Genomic DNA, 27,152 nt, shown 5'->3' with positions numbered 1-27,152 from the left:
TTTCACACTACTTCCCGCCAAGAAGGGGCGAAATGGGGATTTTCCTCCTTGCAATACAACTCTGATAAATTGGCAAAAAATAGAGGGAAGATTTCCCAAAGCCTGGGAGCCCTTCTGACACCAACTTACCTCTTGAAAGGCATCTTCACTCTGACAACTGGCAGTTTAGCCTGCATGGATGAGGTCATGAAGCCATCAGAATTCCCAAGGAGGTGACAGGTGGCTACCAAAGCTCACCTGCTCCACCTTTTCTACACACACCAATGCTAATCTTTAGTAGGAGAGCAAACTGATAACTAAGGCTGCCCATTTCTCACCTTTTCGCATAAAAGGCATATTTTTGGATGTAGACTGCCTTTGTTAAGGGAACTTCCACTCATTAATTTAACTCTGAATGGACTTCCCATCGCATTCCCTTTGTGTTTCTATAGTTGAAGTCCACAAGTCTTAAAATTGCCAAGTTTGGACACCCCTATTCTATAGTAAACTTGGTGCCTGAGTTTGGAGATGAAGACTTGATTTAAAAGAATTAATAATGAAAAGCAACAGAAAAAGAGCTGGTGTTCTCATTTTCACCTTGCTTCCCTCTAATAAGATGCCAAATGGGTATTTTTGCCCTTTCAATACAACTCTGATAAATTGGCTGCAAATAGAGGGAAGAGGCAAGATCACATCCGGTTCCTGCTGGCGACGGATGTGCTTTCCGCCGCTCGTCTCCTCGGTTGGCTCCGTAGGGAGCACAAGGGGACTTGGAGGAGTTTCCTGCCGAAGGGCGGCTTGCTGAATCTCCCTGGACTCGGTGGCAGCCGACAGGGGTGTTTTCAGCCTCGCCTAGGAGCTGAGGAGCAGAGGTGGGGGCATGGTACAGCTTCAGGCTGTCCGCCCTTTCGCCAAAAGGATTCCGGGAGGAAGGAGTTAATCCAGGAGAGGCTGAATGCTGGTGGAGGGGGAGCCATCCCGATCTCCTTAATCGTCCTTAAGGGATAAGCAGCAGACTACTGTAAGTTCATGTTCAACTTATTTGAAACTGAAGATTAGAATGGAATGGAATGGTGAAGGAGAATTAACTCTTCACTTTCAGATTTGCCTGCCTCCTTGGACCGGCACAGCTACACAATCCGCTGATGCCATTTTCTTTTTAAAAGACTTATATACATCTCTGAACTTAAACAAATGGGGCCTAAGAAACCACCAATGGGCAAGTCATTTTCAGCTCCTCCGCCTGCCACCTCCAGTCCAAGCATGCAGCAAATGAAAATTACTTCATTGTTACAACAAGAAGGGACTGGAGAAAGCCCAAAAGAACTATCTGTTACCCAAATGTTTCAAGAAATTATGAGGGGTCAAAATGAGTTGAAAAAAGAGGTGACACATCTCAAAGATGAACTCAGAGGTGTTCAACATCATATTTCAGAAAACAAACAGAGAATTATGGTGTTGGAGGAGGGGACGGCTGGGCTAGGGGAGGAGGTTAAAGCAGTCTGGAAGGGAAATGCAGAATTGGAAAACTTCATGGCAAAAATGGAATTTGAAATAATGTCCTTTTTTCTCAGATTCCAGAACCTACCAGAGACAGAAAGTGAAGATCTTAAGGATATTATGAATACAATTTTAGCAGAATATATTAAGAAAGACAAACAACAGTTGTGGTGGGATATGGATCTGGTTTACAGGATTAATTCAGCATATGCTAGAAGTCATAATGTTCAAGTGAGGTACATTTTAAATTTCTCAGGAGGACCACAAGGGATGAGGTGCTAGGGGCCCAAAGGGAGGGACCACTAAAATATAAAGATGAAGACATCATCATTCTTAAGCAAATTCCGAAAAAGATAAGAGAAAGAAGGAGGAAGTACTCAACCTTATCAAAGAAATTATACAATAAAGGAGTTTGGTTTAGATGGTTATTGCCAGAGGGAATGCTGATCTTTTGGGATGGAAATAGGATCAGAATTAATACAGTGCAGGAGGCTGAAGCCTTCATTAAAAAACATTTCTCTCTCCTACAGGACGAACACAGGGAAGGTAGTGAAAAGAGTAGCAAGGTACAAGATATGAAGGGGGGCTGTGGCTCCACCTGGGGAGAGGGAGGAAGGAGCAATATCGAAAAGGCTCAGGTCACAAAAATAAAAGTATTTGAAATATTTGTTCATACAATTATGGAGGCGGAGGCCTTCATGGAAAAAAACAAAGCACTCCCAGACAAAATAGAGGACAGTACACAAGATATGAAGGAGGTAGGGGCCTAGGCTTTGCTGGCAGGCGGGGGGGAGGAGGCAACAATGAGAAGACTCAGATCACAAAAGTAAGCTGGAAAAATATTGCAATTGTTGATACAATGAATTTTTGTTAAGATACAAAGTAAATGATTGAAACTACTGAAAGATACAATTTAAAAATGTAAAAATAAGCTGTCAAGATTTATTTAAGCAATAATATTTTGTTTATTATTTTGTAAAATTTATGAGACTTGGGGGTAATACCATTTTCTGCACGATGTAGCTGTCAAAATTTTTTTCTATACCTATTACCTTTTCCCCTAAAATTCTGTAAAAACCAATAAAAAACTTTTCAAAAAACAGTATTTGAAATATTAGTAATTGTTGACATACTAGAAAGTGATAAAGGAAAAATGAACGCATGGTTGATACAATGTAGAATAAGATTCTGTTTTTTGCTTATCTTTTATAAGTTGTTCTTAATATTGCAAAAATTGTGAGATTTGGAAGGATTTCTACCACTAGCGTGGGAGCTGCCAAAATTTTCTATGTACCCCCTTACCTTTTCCCATAAATGTTTAAAAACCAATAAAATTCTTTAAAAAATAATAATGAAAAGCAACAGAAAAAGAGCTGGGTGTCCTCATTTTCACCTTGCTTCCCTCTAATAAGATGCCAAATGGGCATTTTCGCCCTTTAAATACAACTCTGATAAATTGGCTGCAAATAAAGGGAAGATTTCCCAGAGTCCAGGAGTCCTTCTGAAGACCAACTTACCTGTTGGAGGGGATCTTCACTCTGAATGGAGGAGGTCATGAAGCCATCAGAAATCCCAAGGAGTTGACAGGTGGCTACCAAAGCTCACCTTCTCCACCTTTTCTACACACACCAATGCTAGGCAAATGTCTTTAGTAGGAGACCAAACCAATAACTGAAGCTGCCAATTTCTCACCTTTTTGCATAAAAGGCATATTTTTGGATGTAGACTGCCTTTGTTAAGGGAAGCTCCACTCATTAATGTAGCTCTGAATGAACTTCCCATCGCATTCCCTTTGTGTTGCCATGCTGTTTTGTGTTTTCTTCCTTCATCCCAGGTGAGCTCCCTCCATGATTTCTGCTTAGGTGAGACACCTTTTTCTGAACCCCAAAGTATTGTTAGATGGTGGCAAGTTTAAGGACGGAGAGATAATTTTTCTCCTCGAATTTTGAACTGGATTGAACTAACGGCTGGACGATTGCGTTGATCTCCTTTTGGGGAGACAGCCTACAATTCCGTCCATAGCAACACTGGCTGTAGGCCGGGCAGAGGGAGGACTGGACCCCGGGACAGAGCAGCCCTCAACTGCAGCCCTTGGACGGGGATCAGGCAAGGATCTCGTCCACAGCTGCCCAGTTGGGAATCCAACATTCCTCAACTACTGACAGATTAACACCCAGATTAGTACAAGGCCTCTCAAGCCTCCCCAAAGTCTATAAAAATCTGTGTAATTTAAACCATTGTTTCTTGGACCACCTTCTGGAGCAAAGAAAATTTCAGAAAGAGCTAGAAGGGACCTTGGAGGTCATCTAGCCCAGCCCTCTGCTCAAGCAGGGGAGCCTAGACCATCTCAGGCAAGTGACTGTCAAGTGTCTTCTTAATCCTCCCCCCCCATCCCCTTCCCACGATTCAGGAAAGCCTTCAGAGCCTGTTGAGGGCAAAAATCCCTACCTGCATGGAGGTTGCACAAACATGTACAGGGGGGTGGGCGTACACCATTTTGTCACACTGTTGGTGACGTAGAAAAGCAGACGCAGAAAGGAGTAAGGTTGTGCTGGGAAGGCCACCCGATGGAAGGTACCCCGAAGGGCACCAACCGAGAACATTATTCAGGGCTCCCCTTTATTGTCAAACTTCTCAGAATAGTAAAAGCTCATTGGACAGAAAATACACTTGGCAACTATTGATTGGTTTACAGATGCACGCTTTCCTCACGAACACCTCATAAACACTTCATGATATAGTGACTCTAGTTAATATTTTGCTGCATGGAATGTGATGTCTACGTGTACATTCCATTGTCTCTTTTTGTAAGCATAAGAGATTAAGCGTCAAAAGATTAAGAGAGGAAGGAATGTGGATTTTGTCTGATTTAATCAATGTGGTTTGCCAACTACTGATTAATCAATTAACCCTACATCACACCTTTAAAAAAAGGTTAGCCATGACTGGTATAGGGCAAAAAGATTAGAACACAAGATGGAGACATATTCCTTGCATGTGTAATTAGACGTGACCAAATAAAATATTTAATATGATTTGTAGTTTTATTACAATGATCATGATTATCACATAGCTTTTATGTACAATGGGTTTATCCATCGAAGAGAGATTCCTTGTGTTTGCAATCACACTGGGCCAATTAAAAACTCTACTCTCCTCTACTCTCAATTACTCAGACATATATCATGACCGAAGGTCTTTCCACACTCAGGCAAGTTTATAGTTTTTTCCCCATGTGAATCCTTTGATATCGAAGGAAGCACTACTCACTCAAGGGGTTTATATGGTTTTTCTCCTCTGTGGATTCTTTGATGTGAATTAAGGGTTTACTTTACTTTACTTTTATTTAGATTTCTAGACCGCCCCCTCTCCCGAAAGGGACTCGGGGCGGTGTACAGTCAAATTAAAACACAAATACATAGGAATAAATATAAATACACAAATCCTTAAATTAGATGAGGAGGTTAAAAGACTGTATCTTAAAGTAAAGCTGTTAAAACCATATTAAAAATAACCCCTAAAAATACCCCAGAAAGTTAAAATTAACCCAACTAAAATATCTGGCAGGAGGTGAGATAAAACTATGGATGGGCCAAGCCGGCTAGTCGAAACAGGTGAGTCTTTAGTTTTTGACGGAAGGAGCGGAAGTCTGTGGTGGTTCTAATGTCGGGAGGGAGGTCATTCCAGAGGGTTGGGCCCATCACAGAGAAGGCTCTACTCCTAGGCGCCTCCCGTTGGCATTGCTTGGTGGACGGCACCAGGAGGAGTCCCTCCCTGTGAGAGCGAATTGGTCGCAGGGATGTGTGCGGTAGGATGCGATCCCGCAAGTAGCTAGGTCTGCTAGGTTTGCTGTGAAGTGAATCACTTGTCACAATCCAGGCATTTGCAGGCAGCCCTCGATTTACAACTACAATTCAGTCCCAAATTTTTCTTTCTAAATGAAACATTGAAGTGGATTTTACGTTTCTTGTCAGTTATATAAATCACTCCAACTGTAACAGTTTTAAGTGAATTTGCATTTCCCATTGACTTTGCTTGCAGGAAGGTCACAAAAGGTGATATGACTGCAGCAGGCACAAAAAGGAGTCAGTTTACAAACATCTGAATTTTTATTAAGTGACGTCAGTGTGAAAAACAGCCATAAGGCACTCTCTTCAGAGCTGTTGTAACTTTGAACAGTTACTAAATGAACTGCTGTACGTTGGGGACTGACTGTATCTGGTTATTCTCCCATGTGGATTCTTTGATGTTTATAAAGACTTCCACTCTCCTAGAAACTATTTCTACACACCAGGAATTTATGAGGTGTCTCTCCTATGTGGATCTTTTGATGTGTATAAAGGTGGCTCCTCTCACTGAAGCTCTCTCCATTCTAGAGGCATGTATAAGGTTTTTATCCCATGTGGATCCTTTGATGTCTATTAAGACTGCTCCTGTCACTGAAGCTCTTTCCACACTCCAGACATTTATGAGGTTTCTCTCCTGTGTGGATCCTTTGATGTGTATAAAGGTGGCTCCTCTGACTGAAGCTCTTTCCACACTCCAGGCATGTATGAGGTTTTTCTCCTGTGTGGATCCTTTGATGTTGATAAAGGTTGCCTCTCAGACTGAAGCTCTTTCCACACTCCAGGCATGTATGAGGTTTTTCTCCTGTGTGGATCCTTTGATGTGTATAAAGGCTGTTCCTCCAACTGAAGCTCTTTCCACACTCCAGGCATGTATGAGGTTTTTTTCCTGTGTGGATCATTTGATGTTGATAAAGGCTGCTCCTGTGACTGAAGCTCTTTCCACATTCCAGGCAGGTATGAGGTTTCTCTCCTGTGTGGATCCTTTGATGTTCATAAAGGCTGCGCCTCTCACTGAAGCTCTTTCCACACTCCAGGCAGGTATGAGGTTTTTCTCCTGTGTGGATCCTTTCATGTGTATAAAGGCTGCTCCTCTCACTGAAGCTCTTTCCACATTCCAGGCAGGTATGAGGTTTCTCTCCTGTGTGGATCTTGTGATGTTTATAAAGGTGGCTCATCCGACGGAAGCTCTTTCCACACTCCAGACATTTATGAGGTTTCTCTCCCGTGTGGATTCTTGCATGTTGTGTAAGTTTTGATTTCTGATTGAAGGTCTTTCCACACTCAAAGCATTTATGTGGGTTTCCAAATGAGTGGATTTTTAGATGGTTTTCAAGATGGTCGTTTCTGTTGAAGGATTTTTCACATTCCGGGCACTGATGTTTCCTTCCTTCCTCCTGGATCCTTTGGGGATTTCTGGGTCTTTCGAAGGACCCTCCACCCTCCAGCAATTTCTTCCTTTTCTCTCCCCAATGGATCCTTTGATGTCTATAAAGGTTTCCCAACTGACAGAAGCTCTTTCCACATTCCAGGCATTTATGAGGTTTTTCTGCTGTGTGAATCTTTTGATGTCTATAAAGGTTTCCCAACTGACAGAAGCTCTTTCCACATTCCAGGCATTTATGAGGTTTTTCTGCTGTGTGGATCTTTTGATGTCTATAAAGGTTTCCCAACTGACAGAAGCTCTTTCCACATTCCAGGCATTTATGAGGTTTTTCTCCTGTGTGGATCCTTTGATGTCGATAAAACTTGCTCCTATGACTGAAGCTCTTTCCACACTTCAGGCATTCATGACGTTTCCCTCCTGTGTGGATCCTGAGGTGGCTCTGAAGATGTCCATTATTTTTGAAGGATTTTTCGCATTCCGGGCATTGATATTTCCTTCCTCCCTCCTGGATCCTTTGGGGATTCCGGGGTCTTCCGAAGGACCCTCCGCCCTTCAGGACCATCTCGGGGTCTCCGTCCGTTTCCATCTCCCCACATCGCCCTCCAAGCAGCCGCTTTACCCGTGGTCCCCTTGGGCTCATCCCTCCTGCAGCCCCGGAGCCTCCCGGCCTTTTCTCAGCGTCTCCGGGGGAATCTGCGCCTGGATCTCTTGCTGTTACGAGGCGCTTCCTTCCTTCCTTCCCCGATAGGCTCCTCCGTGCTCCTGCAGGGGAGAGAGAGAGGCGGATCACAGCTGCGTCCCCTTTCCCGCAGGAGAGGCCCAGGCCGAAGCCTCCGCCTGTCACAGTCCTTCCCCGCCCGCCCCTCCGTCAGACTAGGCCTCGGGCTCCCAGGCCTCCTTTCTCCTTTAATCTCCGAGACTGCCACTCCCAGCATCCCCTGCGCCAAACCTGAATAATACGGGCTCCTCTGTCGCCGATTCAGGCAGCTCACTCGTTGCCCGTTTCTTTTCCGGAAGTGGCGGCTTCACGCCCTTTTTTCTGCAGAATTTCCGCCTGTTCCTCTGGAGGAACCGCCCCTAAGCGTCATCCTGCCAATCGCCGTCCTCCCCAGAGCGACCAATCGCGCCTTCCTTCAAGCCAGAGGGCGCCTGCGCAGTGCCGAGGATTCCTTTGCTCCCCACCGGAGGGGAGTCTTGGGGTAGGGGGGCTCCCTTTGATCTTCTCCCCCCCACAATTCTCCCCCCCTCTCCCGGAGTCCCTCCCCAGGCAAGGCGGGGGGGGGAATTTGGGGGGCTCCTCCCTGCAGCTCCTGAGCCCCCAAAGACCCCTTTGCGAATCTCCGGGGGGGGGGGCAGAATCCCCTCCAGGACCCCCCCTTAATATGTGGTCCCTCAGCCTCTTCTGGCCTCCAGGAAGGCCCCTTGCATCTCCTCCCCCAGCGCCCCCCCACTCGCCCCCTCCCTCTCCAGGAAGAGAGGCCCGGGGCTAGAGGGCCCCCACCGCCTTGGGGGGGGGGGTGTTTCCTGGTTGATGCGTCTCCCCAAAGGCTGGAGGGGCTCCTGGTCCTTCTGCTCTCTTGCACTGCAGCTCTTCCTTGGCTGGGAGGCGATCCTGATGGAGCCCCTCCATAAGTCTTTAACCTTGGAGGTCAACCGTCTCCCCAATGGCAACTTTTAAGGTTTGACTTCATTTTAACGTTCTTGTTTTTGCAGGATAAACACCTGAGGCGATCTGAGGCTGGAGCCCAGTGAGGTCCTGAAGACGTTTTTGGACCTGTGGAGGAAGTTCCCATGTCAGCTAACAGAATAGGAACAATGGAGCTGGAAGGGGCCTTGGAGGTCTTCTAGTCCAACCCCCTGCTCAAGCAGGAGATCTAAACGCCTTCAAAGGAAAACCAGAAAGTCCAGCTGCCTCTTGGAAAATCCCCTTTGGGACAACCATGACCTGAATAATGGAGAATCTCCATAGACATTCAGGATATTCCCAGACAAGTAGGAATATGCTGCCTTTGGAGCAGCTGGCAGAGTCTTCATTGGCTTCTATGTTATTTTTCTCCTTTTATGCATATATACATTCCCCACAATTAAAATAATGTATTTCATATTAGGGTCCGAGAAGCTGACGCATGAGGGCTAGAGGGGTGGCCAGTTTGGGGGGATGGAGGGCCAACAGCTTCTCTTTTCAGGCCATGAGCCTTGACTGGGGCCAAAATTATCGAATCAATGGGAAGAGTGGCTTACAAAGGCCATAAGGACTCCTGGCAGCTCTTCACATGTAAGGGGGGTTCCCATGAGATAATCCACTGTGGCTCCTGGCGAGACAGAGGCCCCCGAATGGAAACAGTGGAGGGGGGGCTCTGTCTTTGAAGCAGGAGGGAGGGGGAACAGCAGGGAGAGTAGCCCTCCATGCCATCCTTGCAGCCGGCAGAAGAAGTAGGGAAGCCGAGGGAGACATCTTTGCCCAGGGCGTCCACCGGAAAGGAGGTGAACTGAGCCATACATGCCTGAAAGGACTCGGTGGGATCAGAGGCCCCAGTCACACAACATGCTTCCCACTCCTGGCTTTGCACATCCTGAGCCCCGGCTGCTTTCACAGGCTGACTGCAAGGAAAGTTAACCTGGCACCAGCCAAGCTGAGCAGGCCATGGAAATGCAGCCGTGAGGGCTTCCCTTCTCAGGGGTCACATCTGGTGGGAAAACACCTGGGGAGCCATCAAAAGGGCCCTTCTCCCCCCAGGTGCGTCTTTTCCTGGGCTTCATTGTGAAAGAGGATCATGGTTTCTCCGTTTCCCCAGTAATCACCCCTGCGAGGTAGGGCAGCCCCTCAACTGTAAAAACAACAACCACGGTTACTATTGGTTAAGCTTTACTGTTGCTTCAGTAAATGGACCATTTTATTATTTCCTTTATTCTTATGGTTTGTTTAGTGATTGCGCTATTCTCTCTTGCCTCAATAGTTTACAATACAATACAATAGTAGAGTTGGAAGGGACCTTGGAGGCCTTCTAGTCCAACCCCCTGCCTAGGCAGGAAACCCTATACCGTTTCAGACAGATGGCTATCCAACATCTTCTTAAAGACTTCCAGTGTTGGGGCATTCACAACTTCTGGAGGCAACTTCTGTTCCACTGATTCATTGTTCTAACTGTCAGGAAATTTCTCCTCAGTTCTAAGTTGCTTCTCTCCTTGATTAGTTTCCACCCATTGCTTCTTGTTCTACCCTCAGGTGCCTTGGAGAATAGTTTGACTCCCTCTTCTTTGGGGCAACCCCTGAGATATTGGAACACTGCTATCATGTCTCCCCTAGTCCTTCTTTCTCTTAAGCTAAACATACCCAGTTCCTTCAACCGTTCTTCATATGTTTTAGTCTCCCGTCCCCTAATCATCTTTGTTGCTCTTCTCTGCACTCTTTCTAGAGTCTCCACATCTTTTTTACATTGTGGCGACCAGAACTGAATGCAGTATTCCAAGTGTGGCCTTAGCAAGGCATTATAAAGTGGTATTAACACTTCACGTGATCTTGATTCTATCCCTCTGTTGATGCAGCCTAGAACTGTGTTGGCTTTTTTGGCAGCTGCTGCACACTGCTGGCTCATATTTAAATGGTTGTCCACTAGAACTCCAAGATCCCTCTCACAGTTACTACTATTGAGCACGGTACCACCTATACTGTACCTGTGCATTCCGTTTTTGTTGCCTAAATGTAGAACCTGACTCTTTTCACCATTGAATTTCATTTTATTAGATAGTGCCCAATGTTCAAGTTTGTCAAGATCCTTCTGTATCTTAAGCCTATCTTCTGGAGTGTTGGCTCTTCCTGCCAGCTTGGTGTCATCTGCAAATTTGATGAGTTCCCCATTTATTCCCTCATCCAAATCATTGATGAAGATGTTGAAGAGTACTGGGCCTAAAACAGAGCCTTGGGGTACTCCACTGCATACTTCCCTCCATGTAGATGCAGTTCCATTGAGGACTACACATTGAGTCCGGTTGGTCAGCCAGTTACGTATCCATCTGGTGGTGATGCTGTCTAACCCACATTCTTCTACTTTATCTAGTAGTAGGTTATGGTCTATCTTGTCAAAAGCCTTACTGAAGTCCAAGTAAACTATATCAACGACATTCCTCTAGTCCACTAATTTTGTCACATTATCAAAGAATGTAATAAGATTAGTCTGGCATGATCTGTTTTTGACAAATCCATGTTGACTTTTGGCTATTACTTTGTTTGCTTCTAGGTGTTCGCAAATTCGTTGCTTGATTTAACTGGCATCACATCACCAATTGTTTAAAAATTGTTTTGCGTCATCGCATGTTTTCTTAGAAGGGCTGCACCTCCTGCAAATTGTGCCAGGGATGTGAGTTCAAATGTATTCAGTGTACATTCCTATATCTCCCTCGGAAATTTAATTCAGCCAGCCAATAGTGTTGTATTTCAATGTATCGCTCAGCAGGGTTGGTCTACACCCCTCTGCCTCCTTTTCCTGGAAGAAGCCACTGGCATCTCGGCCTTTCTGTCTTCCCTGGAACACATCTGTCCCAACACAGCTGGTAGGCAAGAAGCCAAGGAAGGCAGATGTGTGCGTTGCAGTGTCCAAAGCTGCTTCCTTCCTGGTAGTTTCCTAGAGCTCATATGCAACCCTTCCCTGCAAAACGTTTTTGGATGCAGCTTTATTTTGTTTCATATAAGCAACTTGGTTTCCTTATTAATGCTGATAGCTTAATAATACATTGTTTGTTTCAGAGAACAGAAATCCCTAACAATTGACTCATAAACATTATGGTTGACTGAGTTAGTGGCTCAGAGAAGGCTTGGCCTATGCTCCATCTCTGGGCAACCTTTCATTTGGGAAAGAGAGAGATGCTCCTATATAAATCTCTCTGGTTGATTCCCTACACTATCTCCCACAGTTCCCCATCAGAGAGCAAAAGGTCTCCCAAAAACAAGGATCCAGCAATACTAATAATTTTACATATAAAGAATTGTTATTTCCCCTTTGCTCCCTGTAATTATTGGAATCCTGCAATGGGTATGTTGGTTTGTGGGAATGAGGTCGCCATGGTATATGTGCAGATCAGTCTTCCTGATTGGAACACATATACGGAATTTGGGACTGAAATAAATTGAGTATTGAATGCGGGTTGAGCTGGATGCCCACTGGGAGTGCCCCATCTAGAAAGCTGTGTCTGCAAAATAGAACAATGCACAACGGAGACTTTCCAGGCTAAAGCAGCCTAGGGAACACACAGTCCTAGCTGATAAGATACTAACACCAAGAAGCACCGCTTGAGTGACAGGCAAATGTATTGTATGTAACCAATGATAATTCAGAATGCTTTTGTTTCCGCATATGCTGCTAATAAAAGGGGGGTCCGGAATTCATTCTGGGCCCACTCGCCCCGAGGAAAAACCGTGTGTTTGTCTTCATTCCCCCCTGAGTGGTCCCGCCTTGATGCGGTCACCCCCGGAGGAGACCCGGGACATACCGCATTGGTTCCTCTGGAAAACTTTGTACATGAGCCTGCAGGTGTCCTATACAACCAGCACTCCTCCCATCTCCCCTCCGCCAGCAAGAAAACCCCTTGAGAAAAGGTCTAGAAGAGAGAAGTTGAAGACTGAGGCAAAGCCTAAGAAAGCAAGTTGATTCCCAGGAAGTTAAACTATTTGTGATCTTTTTGCCCCTCATTTTAGCCTTCATCACTAATTTAAAATGGCATTTTAACAGGCAGCCTCCCCTGTTTTATGCATGTCTTCCTTCTTGACTAAAGCTCTTTATTCTGTATGTGAGAACTTATTTTTCAGGAACTACACAACAGAGTATTCTGACTGTCTTTGAATACATCTGCAACTTTCAAGAAACACACCAACCCAGCTGGGAAAGACTAATGTAGCCCATACATTTGTCCCTTGTGGAATGTTATCTAGAATCAATTTCTTCTGTTCTTTAAACTTCCTGAGCAATCAGTGTATTTTATCCTTTCATCATTTCTTTACTGACCCTGAATCTATGTACCGTTTGACACACCGCCCTCCTTAATAAATGTTTTTCCTTGGCTTGGATTATTTGATGATCTGCATTTTCAGGTGGAGAAAGAAGCCCTTTTGCTCCTTCCTCTCAATGTCTCTTAAATTCAGGTAATCAATATATAGAAACTATAGAAGACTTGGTCCCTGAGTTTGGAGATGGAGTCTTGATTAAAAAGAATCAATAATGAAAAGCAACATAAAAAAAGCTGGGTGTTCTCATTTTCACCCTGCTTCCCTCTAAGAAGGGGCCAAATGGGCATTTTCTCCTTTGCGATACAATTCTGATGAATTGGCTGCAAATGGAGGGAAGATTTCCCGGAACCCAGGAGTCCTTCTGAAGACTAACTTACCTCTTGGAGGGCATCTTCACTCTGACAACTGGCAGTTTAGCCTGCATGGATGAGGTCATAAAGCCAACAATATTCCAATGGAGTTGACAGGTGGCTACCAAAGCTCACCTGCTCCACCTTTTGTACACACACCAATGCTAGGTAAATGTCCTTAGTAGGAGACAAAAGCGATAACTGAAGCTGCCCATTTCTCACCTTTTTGCACAAAGGGCATATTTTGGATATAGAAAGCCTCTGTCAAGGGAAGCTCCACTCATTAACGTAGCTCTGGATGAATTTCCCATCGCATTCCCTTTGTGCTGACATGCTGTTGTGTGTTTTGTTCCATCGTCCCAGGTGAGCGTCCTCCATTATTTCTGCTTAGGTACAGATAGTTTTTTCTGAACCCCAAAGTATTGTTAGAGGGTGCCAAGTTTAAGGACGGAGAGAGAATTTTTCTCCTCGAATTTTGAACTGTATTGAATTAACTCAGAAAATTCCTTTATTATTCAGCCTGAGAAAGTCCCTTCTCGGACAGTTGAAAAGTTAGAAGTATCTAGAAACTTTCTATATTACAAGATTATGATAAAAATATGAAAGTTACAAGGAAGTACAAGAAACCCATTCTGGAACGCATAAATTGAATTGCTAACAAGAGAGCAAGGTAGCACTGGATCAGTTTGGAGGCAAAAGGGAGAGAAAAGAGTGAGTTGGCTCATGAATAATTATGAGGGCAGTTTATTGTCTGTAGGGAAGGATGGAGTGTGCCAAAAAGTACCGAAGGGGCGAGTCTTATTTTCAAGGGAAGAATTAACCAAGAACTTCCTAATTTCCAGGCACATGGAAAGACCTGCGGGCACAACGGAAATTGGTAACTTTCCTCAGAAACTTCCTGTAGCAACCCCTGAATAGTAAGATGTGTTTCTTTTCAGACCAAAACAGAGGACCCATCAGTGATGTGCAGTCAGGTGAGGCAAGTGAGGCACAGCCTCACCCCTCTCATCATGAAAAGAAAAAAAATGTAAAAGGAAAAAGCTGAGCTAATTGCTACCTCACCTTGGATGACTCTGCTTAACTGTTAAAAAAAAGCCTCTAAAAAGTGTCCTCTACTATGAGGCAGGAGAACTGCATGCCTCATCTAGTCTGACTTTAGGCTTTTTATGATTACTTGAGCAGAATTAAGCAAGAGCTAAAAGCCAAAAAATTTCTGACATAGTTGAGGCACGCAGTTCTCCTGCCTCATAGTAGAGGACGCTTTTTAGAGGCTTTTTTTTAACAGTTAAGCAGAGTCATCCACGGAAGCCAGGCAAAGAGCCATGCTGTAGCACACACACTTTCCCCCAGCCTCTTTCTTTTGGAAGGTTCGGATCGGCTCCCCTCCGGCTCCTCTCACCCCCCGCCTGCCAGCAGGAGGTGAGTGGGTTGGCTTTATTGTGTTCCAGGCATTTCCCACCCAGACAGCAGGCTGCATTTGCAATAGTGGAGGTGTTTGGGGAAGGCAGCAGAGGAATGGAGGGGATGGCAGAGGAGCTGCTTTCAAGCCACTGGAAAAGATATCCAATCCAACTTTTGTGTCTGTGTATGTTTGTTTGAGAGTGAGTGAGAGAGGGAAGGGGGTAGGAGAGACAGTCCAATCCAACTTCTCTGTGTGTGTGTGTGTTTGTTTGAGAGAGGGGAGGAAGGGAGAGAGGGAGGAAGGAAGGAGAGGAAGGGAGAAGAAAAAGAAAATGAAGAAAGGAAACTTATTTCGCAAAGGAGAAAAACAAATGCTGTCGTTTTAAATCGGAACTGAGCATGCCTGGCTGTGGAATTCTGGGAGTTGAAGTCCACAAGTCTAAAAATATTTGAAACCCACCACTGTGTAAGTGCCTCACCAGCCATAAACCTCACTGCACGTCACTGGGACCCATCATACCTGTGGGATTGAAATTTGGAAACTTTATGGGTGTTTTAGCACTGCCATGATGCCACACACATCAAGATCCTTTCCAGAAGTCAATGGGAAAGCCAGCGGGAAGTCTAAAGTGGATCATAACCGCTTATGCTCTCTGCCAACTTCCTAACAGGGAGAACGATTAATCAGTAGAATGGCTTCCCTTCAGAAGTTGTGGGTGCTCCATCTTAGAGGCTTTTAAGAAGAGACTGAGCTTGTCTGGAATGGTAAAGGGGCCGTGATGGTGAACCTAAGGCACGCATGCCACAGGTAGCAGGAGGAACCGGATTTTTTAGCTCTGGCGCACATTATGATGATTTTCGGCCTTCCAGAGGGGCAGGTGGAAGCCGTTTTCGCCCTCCCCAGGCTGTGGAGGCTTTCCTGAGGCCTATGGGGGGTGAAAACGGCTCCCCCTGGCCTTTTCCCCAGGATTCAGGAAAGCCTTCAGAGCCTGTCTAGGGCAAAAATCCCTCCCAGCATGGAGTTTGCGCGCATATGCACAGGTGTCCTTAGGCCTTTAAAAAACAGTCACCCATCACTGGTATAGGGCCAAAAGATTAGACCACAAAACCTCCAAGATCCCTTCCAATTATTGTTGTTTTTATTGTGTTGCTGTGCATGTACACCCAGAGCTTCTGCCCTGGAGACATATTCCTTGCATATCTAATTACATGATGAAATAAAATATTTAATTTGATTTGTAGTTTTATTACTATGATCATGGTTATTACAAAGCTTTTATGTACAATGAGTTTATGCAGCGAAGACAGATTCCTTGTGTATTCAATCACACTTGGCCAATAAAAAATTCTACTCTACTCCACTGAATTACTCAGAGATATATCGTGACTGAAGGTCTTTCCACACTCAGGAAATTTTACATTCCCCCCCCCCCCCATTTGAATCCTTCGATATCGAAAGAAGCGCTACTCACTCAAGGCCTTTCCACAGTTTTTCTCCTCTGTGGATTCTTTGATGTGAATTAAGGGATTGCTGTGAAGTGAATCGCTTGCCACAATCCAGGCATTTGCAGGCAGCCCTCAATTTACAACTACAATTCAACTGCAAATTTTTCTTGCTAAGTGAAACATTGAAGTTAATATTACGACCTTTATTGCCAGTTATGTAAATCACTGCAAGTGCAACAGGGCTAAGTGAATCTGGTTTTCCCATTGACTTTGCTTGCAGAAGGGTCACAATCAGTGACATGACCCTGAAACACCGCAATAATCATAAAAAGGAGTCAGTTTACAAGCGTCTGAATTTTGATCAAATGATGTTAGTGTGAGAAACAGCCATAGGTCGCTCTCTTCGGAGCCGTTGTAACTTTGAACGGTCACTAAATGAACTGCTGTAAATTGGGGACTGACTGTAACTGGTTATTCTCCCATGTGGATTCTTTGATAGTTATGAAGACTTCCTCTCTCCTAGAAACTCTTTCCATACTCCAGGCCCTGATAGGGTTTTTCTCTTGTGTGGATCCTTTGATGTGTATAAAGGCTGCTCCTATGACTGAAGCTCTTTCCACACTCCAGGCATTCATAAAGTTTTTCTCCTGTGTGGATAGTTTGATGTGTATAAAGGCTGCTCCTCTGACTGAAGCTCCTTCCACACACCAGGCATTTATGAGGTTTTTCTCCTGTGTGGATCCTTTGATGTGTATAAAGGTTGCTCCTCGCACTGAAGCTCTTTCCACATTCCATGCATTTATGAGGTTTTTCTCCTGTGTGGATCATTTGATGTGTATAAAGGCTGTTCCTCAGACTGAAGCTCTTTCCACACGCCAGGCATTTATGAGGTTTTTCCCCTGTGTGGATCCTTTGATGTCTATAAAGGGAGCTCCTCTCACTAAAGCTCTTTCCACACTCCAGGCACTTATGAGGTTTTTGTCCTGAATGGACTGATAGATGCCTTTGAAGATGGTATTTTGTCTTGAAGTATTTTTCACATTCCGGACACTGATATTTCCTTCCTCCCTCCTGGATCCTTTGGGGATTCCGGGGTCTTCTGAAGGACCCTCCGCCCTCCAGGCATTTCTTCCTTTTCTCTCCCCAATGGATCCTTTGATGTCTATAAAGGTTTCCCAAATTACTGAAGCTCTTTCCACACTCCAGGCATGTATGAGGTTTTTCTCCTGTGTGGATCCTTTGATGTGTATAAAGGTTGCTCCTCTGACTGAAGCTCTTTTCACACTCCAGGCATTTAAATGGTTTCTCTCCCGTGTGGATTCTTACATGTTGCGTAAGCTCTCCTCTCTGAGTGAAGCTCTTTCCACACTCCAGGCATTTATGAAGTTTTTCTCCTTTGTGGATCCTCTGATGTGTATAAAGGCTGCTCCTCTGACTGAAGCTCTTTTCACACTCCAGGCATTTATGAGGTTTTTCTCCTGTGTGGACCCTCTGATGTCGATAAAGGTGGATCCTCTGACTGAAGCTCCTTCCACACACCAGGCATTCATGAGGTTTTTCTCCTGTGTGGATCCTTTGATGTCGATAAAGGTGGCTCGTCTGATTGAAGCTCTTTCCACACTCCAGGCATTTAAATGGTTTCTCTCCGGTGTGGATTCTTGCATGTTGCATAAGTTCTGCTCTCCAATTGAAGCTCTTTCCACACTCAAAGCATTTATGTGGGTTAACAAATGAGTGGATTTTTAGATGGTTTTCAAGATGGTCATTTCTCTTGAAGGATTTCTCACATTCTGGGCACTGATATTTCCTTCCTCCCTCCTGGATCCTTTGGGGATTCTGGGGTTTTCCGAAGGACACCCCGCCCTCCAGGCATTTCTTCCGTTTCCCTCCCCTATGGATACTTCGATGTTTATAAAGTTTGCCCCTCCAACGAAAGCTCTTTTCACACTCCAGGCATCTAAATGGTTTCTCTCCTCTGTGGATCCTTTGATGCATATAAAGGATGCTCCTCCAAAAGAAGCTCTTTCCACACTTCAGGCACTTATGAGGTTTCTCTCCTGAATGGACCCTTAGGTGGCTCTGAAGAAGGTCGTTTCTCTTGAAGGATTTTTCATATTCCGGGCACTGATATTCCTCTTCTTCCTCCTGGATCCTTTGGGGATTCCGGGCTCTTCCGAAGGACCCTCCGCCCTTCAGGACCGTCTCGGGGTCTCCGCCGGTTTCCTCCTTCCCGCATCGCCCTACAGGCCTCCGCCTTTCCCGGGGTCCCCCTGGGCTCATCCCTCCTGCAGCCCCGGAGCTTCCCGGCCTTTCCCCGCCGTCTCCCGGGGAAGCCGCGCCAGGACAGGGCATAGCTGCTCCGAGGGCCCGGCTCTCCTCCTTCTCCTCCCGGGCGGCGCTTCCTTCCATTCCCCACTGGTGTCCTCCGTCCTCCTGCAGGGGGGAGAGAGAGAGAGGCGGGTCACAGCTGCGTCACCCTCCCAGCAGGAAAGGCCCAGGCCGAAGCCGCCGCAACCCTCGGACGCGAAAGAGACCCTCGCAGACTGCAACTCCCAGCATCCCCTGCGCCAAACCTGCATAATACCGGCTCCTCTGTCGCCGTTTCAGGCAGCTCTTCCTTGCCCGTTTCTTTTCCGGAAGTGGCGGCTTCACGCCCTTTTTTCTGCAGAGGTTCCGCCTGTTCCTTTGCAGGAACCGCCCCTAAGAGTTCTCCTGTCAATCGCCGTCCTCCCCAGAGCAACCAATCCGCTTCCGCCTTCCTTCAACCAGCCAGTTGGCGCTTGCGCAGTGCCGAGGGTTCCTTTGCTCCCATCCGGAGGGTAGGACTGGGGCGCTCCCTTTGATCTCCCCCCCTTCTCCCCTCCTCTCCCGGAGTCCCTCCCCAGGCAAGGCGGGGGCGATTTGGGGGGGCTCCTCCCTGCAGCTCCTGAGCCCCCAAAGACCCCTTTGCAAATCTGCGGGGGGGGGAGAGAATCCCCTCCAGGATCCCCCCCTTAATATGTGGACCCTCAGCCACTTCTGGCCTCCAGGAAGGCCCCTTGCAGCCCCTCCCCCACTCACCCCCTCCCTCCCCAGGGAGAGAGGCCCGGGGCTGGAGGGCCCCCACCTCTTGGGGGGTTTTTCCTGGTTGATGCGTCTCCCCAAAGGCTGGAGGGGCTCCTGGTCCTTCTGCTCTCTTGCACTGCAGCTCCTCCTCGGCTGGGAGGCGATCCTGATGGAGCCCCTCCATAAGTCTTTAACCTTGGAGGTCAACCATCTCCCCAATGGCAACTGTTAAGGTTTGACTTCATTTTAACGTTCTTGTTTTTGCAGGACAAATACCTGAGGCGATCTGAGGCTGGAGCCCAGTGAGGTCCTGAAGGCGTTTTTGGACCTGTGGAGGAAGTTCCCCTGTCAGCTAACAGAATAAGAGCAACCGAGCTGGAAGGGGCCTTGGAGGTCTTCTAGTCCAACCCCCTGCTCAAGCAGGAGATCTTATCCCACATGTGCTTTTTCAAGAGGCAACTGGACTTTATTTGCTTTTCTTTGGAGACGTTTCACTTCTCATCCAAGAAGCTTCCTCAGTTCTTTAGTACCAAAGAAGCTTCTTGGATGAGAAGCGAAACGGCTTCAAAGGAAAACCAGAAAGTCCAGCTGCCTCTTGGAAAATCCCCTTTGGGACAACCATGACCTGAATGACGGAGAATCTCCATAGACATTCAGGATATTCCCAGACAAGTAGGAATATGCTGCCTTTGGAGCAGCTGGCAGAGTCTTCATTGGCTTCTATGTTATTTTTCTACTTTTATGCATATATACATTCCCCACAATTAAAATAATGTATTTCATATTGGGGTCCGAGAAGCTGACGCATGAGGGCTAGAGGGGTGGCCAGTTTGGGGGGATGGAGGGCCAAGAGCTTCTCTTTTCAGGCCATGAGCCTTGACTGGGGCCAGAATTATCGAATCAATGGGAAGAGTGGCTTACAAAGGCCATAAGGATTCCTGGCAGCTCTTCACATGTAAGGGGGGATTCACATGAAATCCACTGTGGCTCTTGGCGAGACAGAGGCCCCCGAATGGAAACAGTGGAGGGGGGGGCTCTGTCTTTGAAGCAGGAGGGAGCGGGAGCAGCAGGGAGAGTAGCCCTCCATGCCATCCTTGCAGTCGGCAGAAGAAGTAGGGAAGCCGAGGGAGACATCTTTGCCCAGGGCGTCCACTGGAAAGGAGGTGAACTGAGCCATACATGCCTGAAAGGACTCAGTGGGACCAGAGGCCCCAGTCACACAACATGCTTCCCACTCCTGGCTTTGCACATCCTGAGCCCCGGCTGGTTTCACAGGCTGACTGCAAGAAAAGTTAACCTGACACCAGCCAAGCTGAGCAGGCCATGGAAATGCAGCTGTGGGGGCTTCCCTTCCCAGGGGTCACATCTGGTGGGAAGACACCTGGGGAGCCATCAAAAGGGCCCTTCTCCCCCCAGGCGCGTCTTTTCCTGGGCTTCACTGTGAAAGAGGATCATGGTTTCTCTGTTTCCCCAGTAATCACCCCTGTGAGGTAGGGCAGCCACTCAACTGTAAAAACAACAACCACAGTTACTATTGGTCTTCCGGTTGGCCATTTGGGCCTATTTTTCACCCTTCCTAGGCTCTGGAGGCTTTCCTGAGGCGTAGGGAGGGTGAAAATGGCATTTCCCGGCTCCTTCCCCAGGCTTCGAGAAAGCCTTCAGAGCCTGTTGAGGGCATATATGCCTTCCCGCATGGAGGGTCGCATGTACACCTGGGTGGGCACACACCTTTATAAAAAAGTTAGCTATCATTGGTATAGGGCCAAAAGATTGGAAGGCCTCCAGGATTCCTTCCAATTATTGTTGTTGTTTTTATTGTGTTGCTGTGCATGTACACCCGGAGCTTCTGTACTGGAGACATATTCCTTGCATGTCCAATTACACTTGACCAAATAAAATATTTAATAAGATTTGTAGTTTTATTACTATGATCATGATTACCTCATAGCTTTTATGTACAATTATGCACCGAAGAAAGATTCCTTGTGTGTCCAATCACAGTGGGCCAATAAAAAATTCTACTCTACTCCACTGAATTACTCAAGAGATATTTCATGACCAAAGGTCTTTCCACACTCAGGCCATTTTACAGTTTTCCCCCCCATTTGAATCCTTCCATATTGAAAGAAGCGCTACTCACTCAAGGCATCTACACGGTTTTCTCATCTGGATTTTTTTTTATTGAAAAAGTTTTACACAAACAGATTTTTCCCCTTTTTACCCCCCCTCCATATAATGTAAATCACATACAAATACTATGTCCCCTCCCCTCCCCCCAACTTAAAAAATATTTCATTAATCCCATCTTTTAGGTTAATTATGCATATATATTTCCCCACCCTCCACCCTAACCCTCCCCCACCTCCCACTCAAACCCACCCCCCTGACTTCCGCCATACACCACTCCAAGCATCCCATGTATTATTTACTCTGATCATCTATCAGTCTAACCATTCTTAACTGAAGGCTACATAGTACTTCCTAGTCTGATATTTATTCTGTATATAATCAATCCATTTTACCCATTCATGTGAATACTTCTGCTTCTGGCCTTTTAAGAAGGCTGAAATTTTTGCCATTTCGGCAACCCCCACCACTTTCTGAATCCATTGATCAATTGTCGGTAAAAAATCTTTTTTCCAATATTGCGCAATCAACAACCTAGCTGCTGTAACCATGTACAAAACCAATTTTGTTTCCCCTTTAGTAAAATCCTTAAGAACGTTTGTGGAATAAATTGTATTCTTTTCTTAAATACATTTTGCATAACCCACCATATTTTTATCCAAAAAGCTTTAACCTTATTGCAAGTCCACCATACATGGAAAAAAGTAGCATCTAGGCACCCGCATCTCCAACATTGTGGTTGAACATTTGGGTACATGCATGATAATTTTTTAGGATCTAAATACCATCTGTTAAACATTTTATAAAAGTTCTCCCTTAAGTTCTGTGACTGTGTAAATTTAACATTCTGAACCCATATTTTTCCCACGTGTCCAACATAACCGATTCATCAAAATTCTGAGCCCATTTAATCATACAATCCTTAACCAATTCGCTTTCTGAATCTCTTTCTAAAAGATTATATATTCTTTTAACCTGTTTTGGGCCAGTCTCTTTTATCTGCTTAATCAGTTCCACTTCATTATCCATAAAACCGACCCTACCATCTTCTTCCCATCTCTTCTGTAGCTGTATATAATGTAACCAATTTAAAATCCTTCTTCCAACAGTTGTTCCAAGGTTTTTAACTTCCATTCGTCCCCATCAACAATAAGCACGTCTTTGTATAAACACCCCCCGAGTGACTTAGTATTCGTAATGCACATGGTGTCTGCAAGATCCAACCAAAGCAGTATTTTATAATCCCAATTGGGCCGGTACTTTTTCCATATTCTCATCAGGGCACTTCGGAGAACATGATTGTTAAACACTTTATCCACCCTATCTTCATAAAAAAGGTATGCATGCCATCCCAGAAAAAGATCATGGCCTTCTATATTCAGCAATTCCGTTTTTGTTTTCCCAAACCAATCTGCTACATGCGTTAATACCGCAGCTTCATAGTACAATCGGAGGTTTGGGAGTCTAAGGCCGCCTCTTTCACAAGTATATTGCATAATCTTCATCTTTCCTCTCGGTTTTTTCTCCTTCCAAACAAATTTCTTTAGTGCTGCTTGCCATATTAATAAAGTTTTATCAGATTTAAGCACCGGTATCATCTGGAATAAAAAGGTGAATCTAGGTAGAATGTTCATTTTAATTGCTGAAATCCTTCCAAGCAAAGATTATTGTAGCTTTTTCCACACTTGAAGATCTTTCTGTATCTTTTGCCACAACACTTCATAATTATTTAGGAAAAGTTTTGTATTTGATTCTGCGATTTGTATTCCTAAATATTTGACCTTGGAGACTATTTCGAAACCTGCTAGGCTTACAAGTCTCTTTCTTTGAGTCTCTGTCATGTTTTTAACCATCATTTTCGTTTTGTTTTGATTTAGTCTAAACCCGGACACCATGCCAAATTCTGCTATAATATTTTTCATCTGGATTATTGAGTTCAAAGGATGTGAGAGGGTAACAACCAGATCGTCGGCGAATGCTCTAGTTCTATATTCCTTTTGCCTGATAGCTATCCTCTGTGGATGATTTGATGAGAATTAAGGGATTGCTGTTAAGTGAATCACTTGCCACAATCCAGGCATTTGCAGGCAGCCCTCGATTTACAACTACAATTCAGCCCCAAATTTTTTTGCTAAGTAAAACCTTAAAGTGAATTTTACGACCTTTCATGCCAGTTTTGTAAATCACTCCAACTGTAGGAGGATTAAATGAATCTGGTTTTCCCATTGACTTTGCTTGCAGGAAGGTCACAAAAGGTGACATGACCTAGGAACATTGCAACCGTCACAAAAAGGAGTCAGTTTACAAGCATCTGAATTTTGGTCAAGTGATGTTAGTGTGAGAAACAGCCATAGGTTGCTCTCTTCAGTGCCACTGTAACTTTGAACAGTCACTAAATGAATCGCTATAAGTCAAGGACTGACTGTACCTGGTTATTCTCCCATGTGGATTTTTGGTGTTTATAAAGACTTTTCTAGAAACTCTTTCCATACTCTAGACCCTGATTATGGTTTTTCTCTTGTGTGAAGCATTTGATGTCTATACAGAGAACTTTCCCTATTGAAGCTCTTTCCACACTCCAGGCATTTATGAGGTTTCTCTCCTGTGTGGATCCTTTGATGTCTATAAAGGCTGCCCCTCTGACTGAAGCTCTTTCCACACTCCAGGCATGTATGAGGTTTTTCTCCTGTGTGGATCCTTTGATGTTTATAAAAGCTGTTCCTCCAACTGAAGCCCTTTCCACACACAGGGCATTTATGAGGTTTCTCTCCTGAGTGGTTCCTTTGATGGTTATAAAGGTCGCTCCTCTGATTGAAGCTCTTTCCACACTCCACACATTTATGAGGTTTTTCTCCTGTGTGGATTCTTTGATGTGTAACAAGGATGCACCTCCAACTGAAACTCTTTCCACACTCCAGGCATTTATGTGGTTTTTCTCCTGTGTGGATTCTTTGATGTGTATAAAGGCTGCTTCTCCAACTGAAACTCTTTCCACACTCCAGGCATTTATGAGGTTTTTCTCCTGTGTGGATTCTTTGATGTGTATAAAAGTTCTTCCTCGAACTGAAGCTCTTTCCACACTCAGGGCATTTATGAGGTTTCTCTCCTGAGTGGATCCTTTGATGTTTATAAAGGTCGCTCCTCTGACTGAAGCTCTTTCCACACTCCACACATTTATTAGGTTTTTCTCCTGTGTGGATCCTTTGATGTGTATAAAGGTTGCCTCTCAGACTGAAGCTCTTTCCACACTCCACACATTTATGAGGTTTTTCTCTTGTGTGGATCCTTTGATGTGTATAAAGGCTGCTCTGCCAACTGAAACTCTTTCCACACTCAGGGCATTTATGAGGTTTCTCTCCTGAGTGGATCCTTTGATGTGTATAAAGGCTGCTCCGCCAACTGAAGTTCTTTCCACACTCAGGGCATTTATGAGGTTTCTCTCCTGAGTGGATCCTTTGATGTTTATAGAGGCTGTTCCTCCGACTGAAGTTCTTTCCACACTCCACACATTTATGAGTTTTTTCTCTTGTGTGGATCCTTTGATGTGTATAAAGGTTGCTCCTCTGACTGAAGCTCTTTCCACACTCCAGGCATTTATGAGGTTTTTCTCCTGTGTGGATACTTTGATGTTGATAAAGCTTGCTCCTCTGACTGAAGCTCTTTCCACACTCCAGGCATTTATGAGGTTTTTCTCCTGTGTGGATCCTCTCATGTGAACAAAGGTGGCTTCTCTGACTGAAGCTCTTTCCACACTCCAAACATTTATGAGGTTTTTCTCCTGTGTGGATCCTTTGATGTAAATGAAGGCTGCTCCTCTGACTGAAGCTCTTTCCACACTCCAGGCATTTATGAGGTTTTTCTCCTGTGTGGATCCTTTGATGTGTATAAAGACTGCTCTGAACACTGAAGCTCTTTCCACACTCCAGGCATGTATGAGGTTTCTCTCCTGAGTGGATCCTTTGATGTGTATAAAGGTGGCTCCTCTGACTGAAGCTCTTTCCACACTCCAGGCATTTATGAGGTTTCTCTCCTGTGTGGATCCTTTGATGTGTATAAAGACTGCTCTGAACACTGAAGCTCTTTCCACACTCCAGGCATGTATAAGGTTTCTCTCCTGAGTGGATCCTTTGATGTGTATAAAGGCTGTTCCTCCGACTGAAGCTCTTTCCACACTCCAGGCATTTATGTGGGTTTCCAAATGAGTGGATTTTTAGATGGTTCTCAAGATGGCCGTTTCTTTTGAAGGATTTTTCGCATTCCGGGCACTGATATTTCTCATCTTCCTCCTGGATCCTTTGGGGATTTCTGGGTCTTTCGAAGGACCCTATGCCCTCCGGGACCGTCTCGGGGTCTCCGCCCGTTTCCTCCTCCCCGCATCGCCCTCCAGGCAGCCGCCTTTCTCGGGGTCTCCCTGGGCTCATCCCTCCTGCAGCCCCGAAGCCTCCCGGCCTTTTCTCAGCGTCTCCGGGGGAATCTGCGCTTGGATCCTTTCTTCCCCGCCAGGCTCCTCCGTCCTCCTGCAGGGGAGAGAGAGAGGCGGATCACAGCTGCGTCCCCTTTCCCGCAGGAGAGGGCCAGACCGAAGCCTCCGCCTGTCACGGTCCTTCCCCGCCCGCCCCTCCGTCAGACTAGGCCTCGGGCTCCCAGGCCTCTTTTAACCGAGTTAATCTCCGAGACTGCAACTCCCTGCATCCCCTGCGCCAAACCTGAATAATCCGCGCTCCACTCTCGCCGATTCAGGCAGCTCCCTCGTTGCCCGTTTCGTTTCCGGAAGTTGAGCCTTCATGCCCTTTTTCTCCAGAAGTTTCGTCACTTCCTTTTGAGGGACCGCCCCAAGGAGTCCTCCTGCCAATCGTTGTCTTCCCCAGAGCGACCAATCGGCTTCCGCCTTCCTTCAAACAGCCAGAGGGCGCCTGCGCAGTGCCGAGGATTTCTTTGTTCCAGTGCGGAGGTGAAGCTGAGGGGGGGGAGGACGCGAGGCACCCTTTGATCTCCCCCCCACATTCTTCCCTCGGAGTCCCTCCCCAGGCAAGGTGGGGGAGGAAATTTGGGGGGCTCCTCCCTGCAGCTCCTGGGCCCCCAAAAACCGCTTTGTAAATCTGCTGGGGGGGGCAGAATACCCTCCCGGACCCCCCCTTAATATGTGGACCCTCAGCCACTTCTGGCCTCCAGGAAGGCCCCTTGCAGCCCCTCCCCCAACGCCCCCCCACTCGCCCCCTCCCTCCCCAGGAAGAGAGGCCCGGGGCTGGAGGGCCCCCACCGCCTGGGGTGGCTTTTCCTGGTTGATGCGTCTCCCCAAAGGCTGGAGGGGCTCCTGGTCCTTCTGCTCTCTTGCACTGCAGCTCCTCCTCGGCTGGGAGGCGATCCTGATGGAGCCCCTCCATAAGTCTTTAACCTTGGAGGTCAACCATCTCCCCAATGGCAACTGTTAAGGTTTGACTTCATTTTAACGTTCTTGTTTTTGCAGGATAAATACCTGAGGCGATCTGAGGCTGGAGCCCAGTGAGGTCCTGAAGGCGTTTTTGGACCTGTGGAGGAAGTTCCCCTGTCAGCTAACAGAATAAGAGCAACCGTGCTGGAAGGGGCCTTGGAGGTCTTCTAGTCCAACCCCCTGCTCAAGCAGGAGATCTTATCCCACAGGTGCTTTTTCAAGAGGCAACTGAACTTCATTTGCTTTTCTTTGAAGATGTTTCACTTCTCATCCTGGAAGCTTCCTCAGTTCTTTAGTACCAAAGAAGCTTCTTGGATGAGAAGCGAAACGCCTTCAAAGGAAAACCAGAAAGTCCAGCTGCCTCTTGGAAAATCCCCTTTGGGACAACCATGACCTGAATAACGGAGAATCTCCATAGACATTCAGGATATTCCCAGACAAGTAGGAATATGCTGCCTTTGGAGGAGCTGGCAGAGTCTTCATTGGCTTCTATGTTATTTTTCTGCTTTTATGCATATATACATTCCCCACAATTAAAATAATGTATTAAATTCTGGGTTCCGAGAAACTGAAGCCTGTGGGATAGAGGGGTGGCCAGTTTGGCGGAATGGAGGGCCAACAGCTTCTCCTTCATCATTCT

At 46.0% G+C, this 27,152-nt stretch overlaps 3 protein-coding genes across 3 annotated transcripts in view; 1 reads left to right on the top strand and 2 right to left on the bottom strand.

The window, feature by feature from the left end:
- LOC309399630 (uncharacterized protein) overlaps nucleotides 1-27,152 on the top strand; it is a 108,926-nt gene that overhangs the window by 72,186 nt on the left and 9,588 nt on the right. The window lies entirely within an intron of this gene.
- LOC309399633 (uncharacterized protein) lies at nucleotides 4,575-25,849 on the bottom strand. The gene is made up of 2 exons (XM_081967656.1): nucleotides 25,788-25,849; nucleotides 4,575-7,473 (listed from the first exon to the last, which is right to left on the bottom strand). The coding sequence occupies exon 2, from the start codon at nucleotides 7,349-7,351 to the stop codon at nucleotides 5,873-5,875; it is 1,479 nt and encodes a 492-aa protein (XP_081823782.1). The 5' UTR covers nucleotides 7,352-7,473; nucleotides 25,788-25,849; the 3' UTR covers nucleotides 4,575-5,872.
- On the bottom strand, nucleotides 14,594-18,556 carry LOC309399621 (uncharacterized protein). Its single transcript, XM_081967624.1, has 2 exons — nucleotides 18,483-18,556; nucleotides 14,594-18,342 (listed from the first exon to the last, which is right to left on the bottom strand). Exons 1-2 carry the CDS (start codon nucleotides 18,486-18,488, stop codon nucleotides 16,429-16,431), a joined length of 1,920 nt encoding a protein of 639 aa, XP_081823750.1. The 5' UTR covers nucleotides 18,489-18,556; the 3' UTR covers nucleotides 14,594-16,428.

The sequence above is a fragment of the Natrix helvetica genome (assembly GCF_964273705.1).
Source record: "Natrix helvetica genome assembly, chromosome: 15".
NCBI classification, from domain to species: Eukaryota; Metazoa; Chordata; class Lepidosauria; order Squamata; family Natricidae; genus Natrix; species Natrix helvetica.
Note: the sequence above shows the minus strand (reverse complement) of the source record. Positions and strands in the feature narration are given on the sequence as shown.

Bases quoted from the DNA above. Each gene is read 5' to 3' on its own strand.
- LOC309399633 (XM_081967656.1), bottom strand. From the start codon at position 7,351: ATGAGCCCAAGGGGACCACGGGTAAAGCGGCTGCTTGGAGGGCGATGT.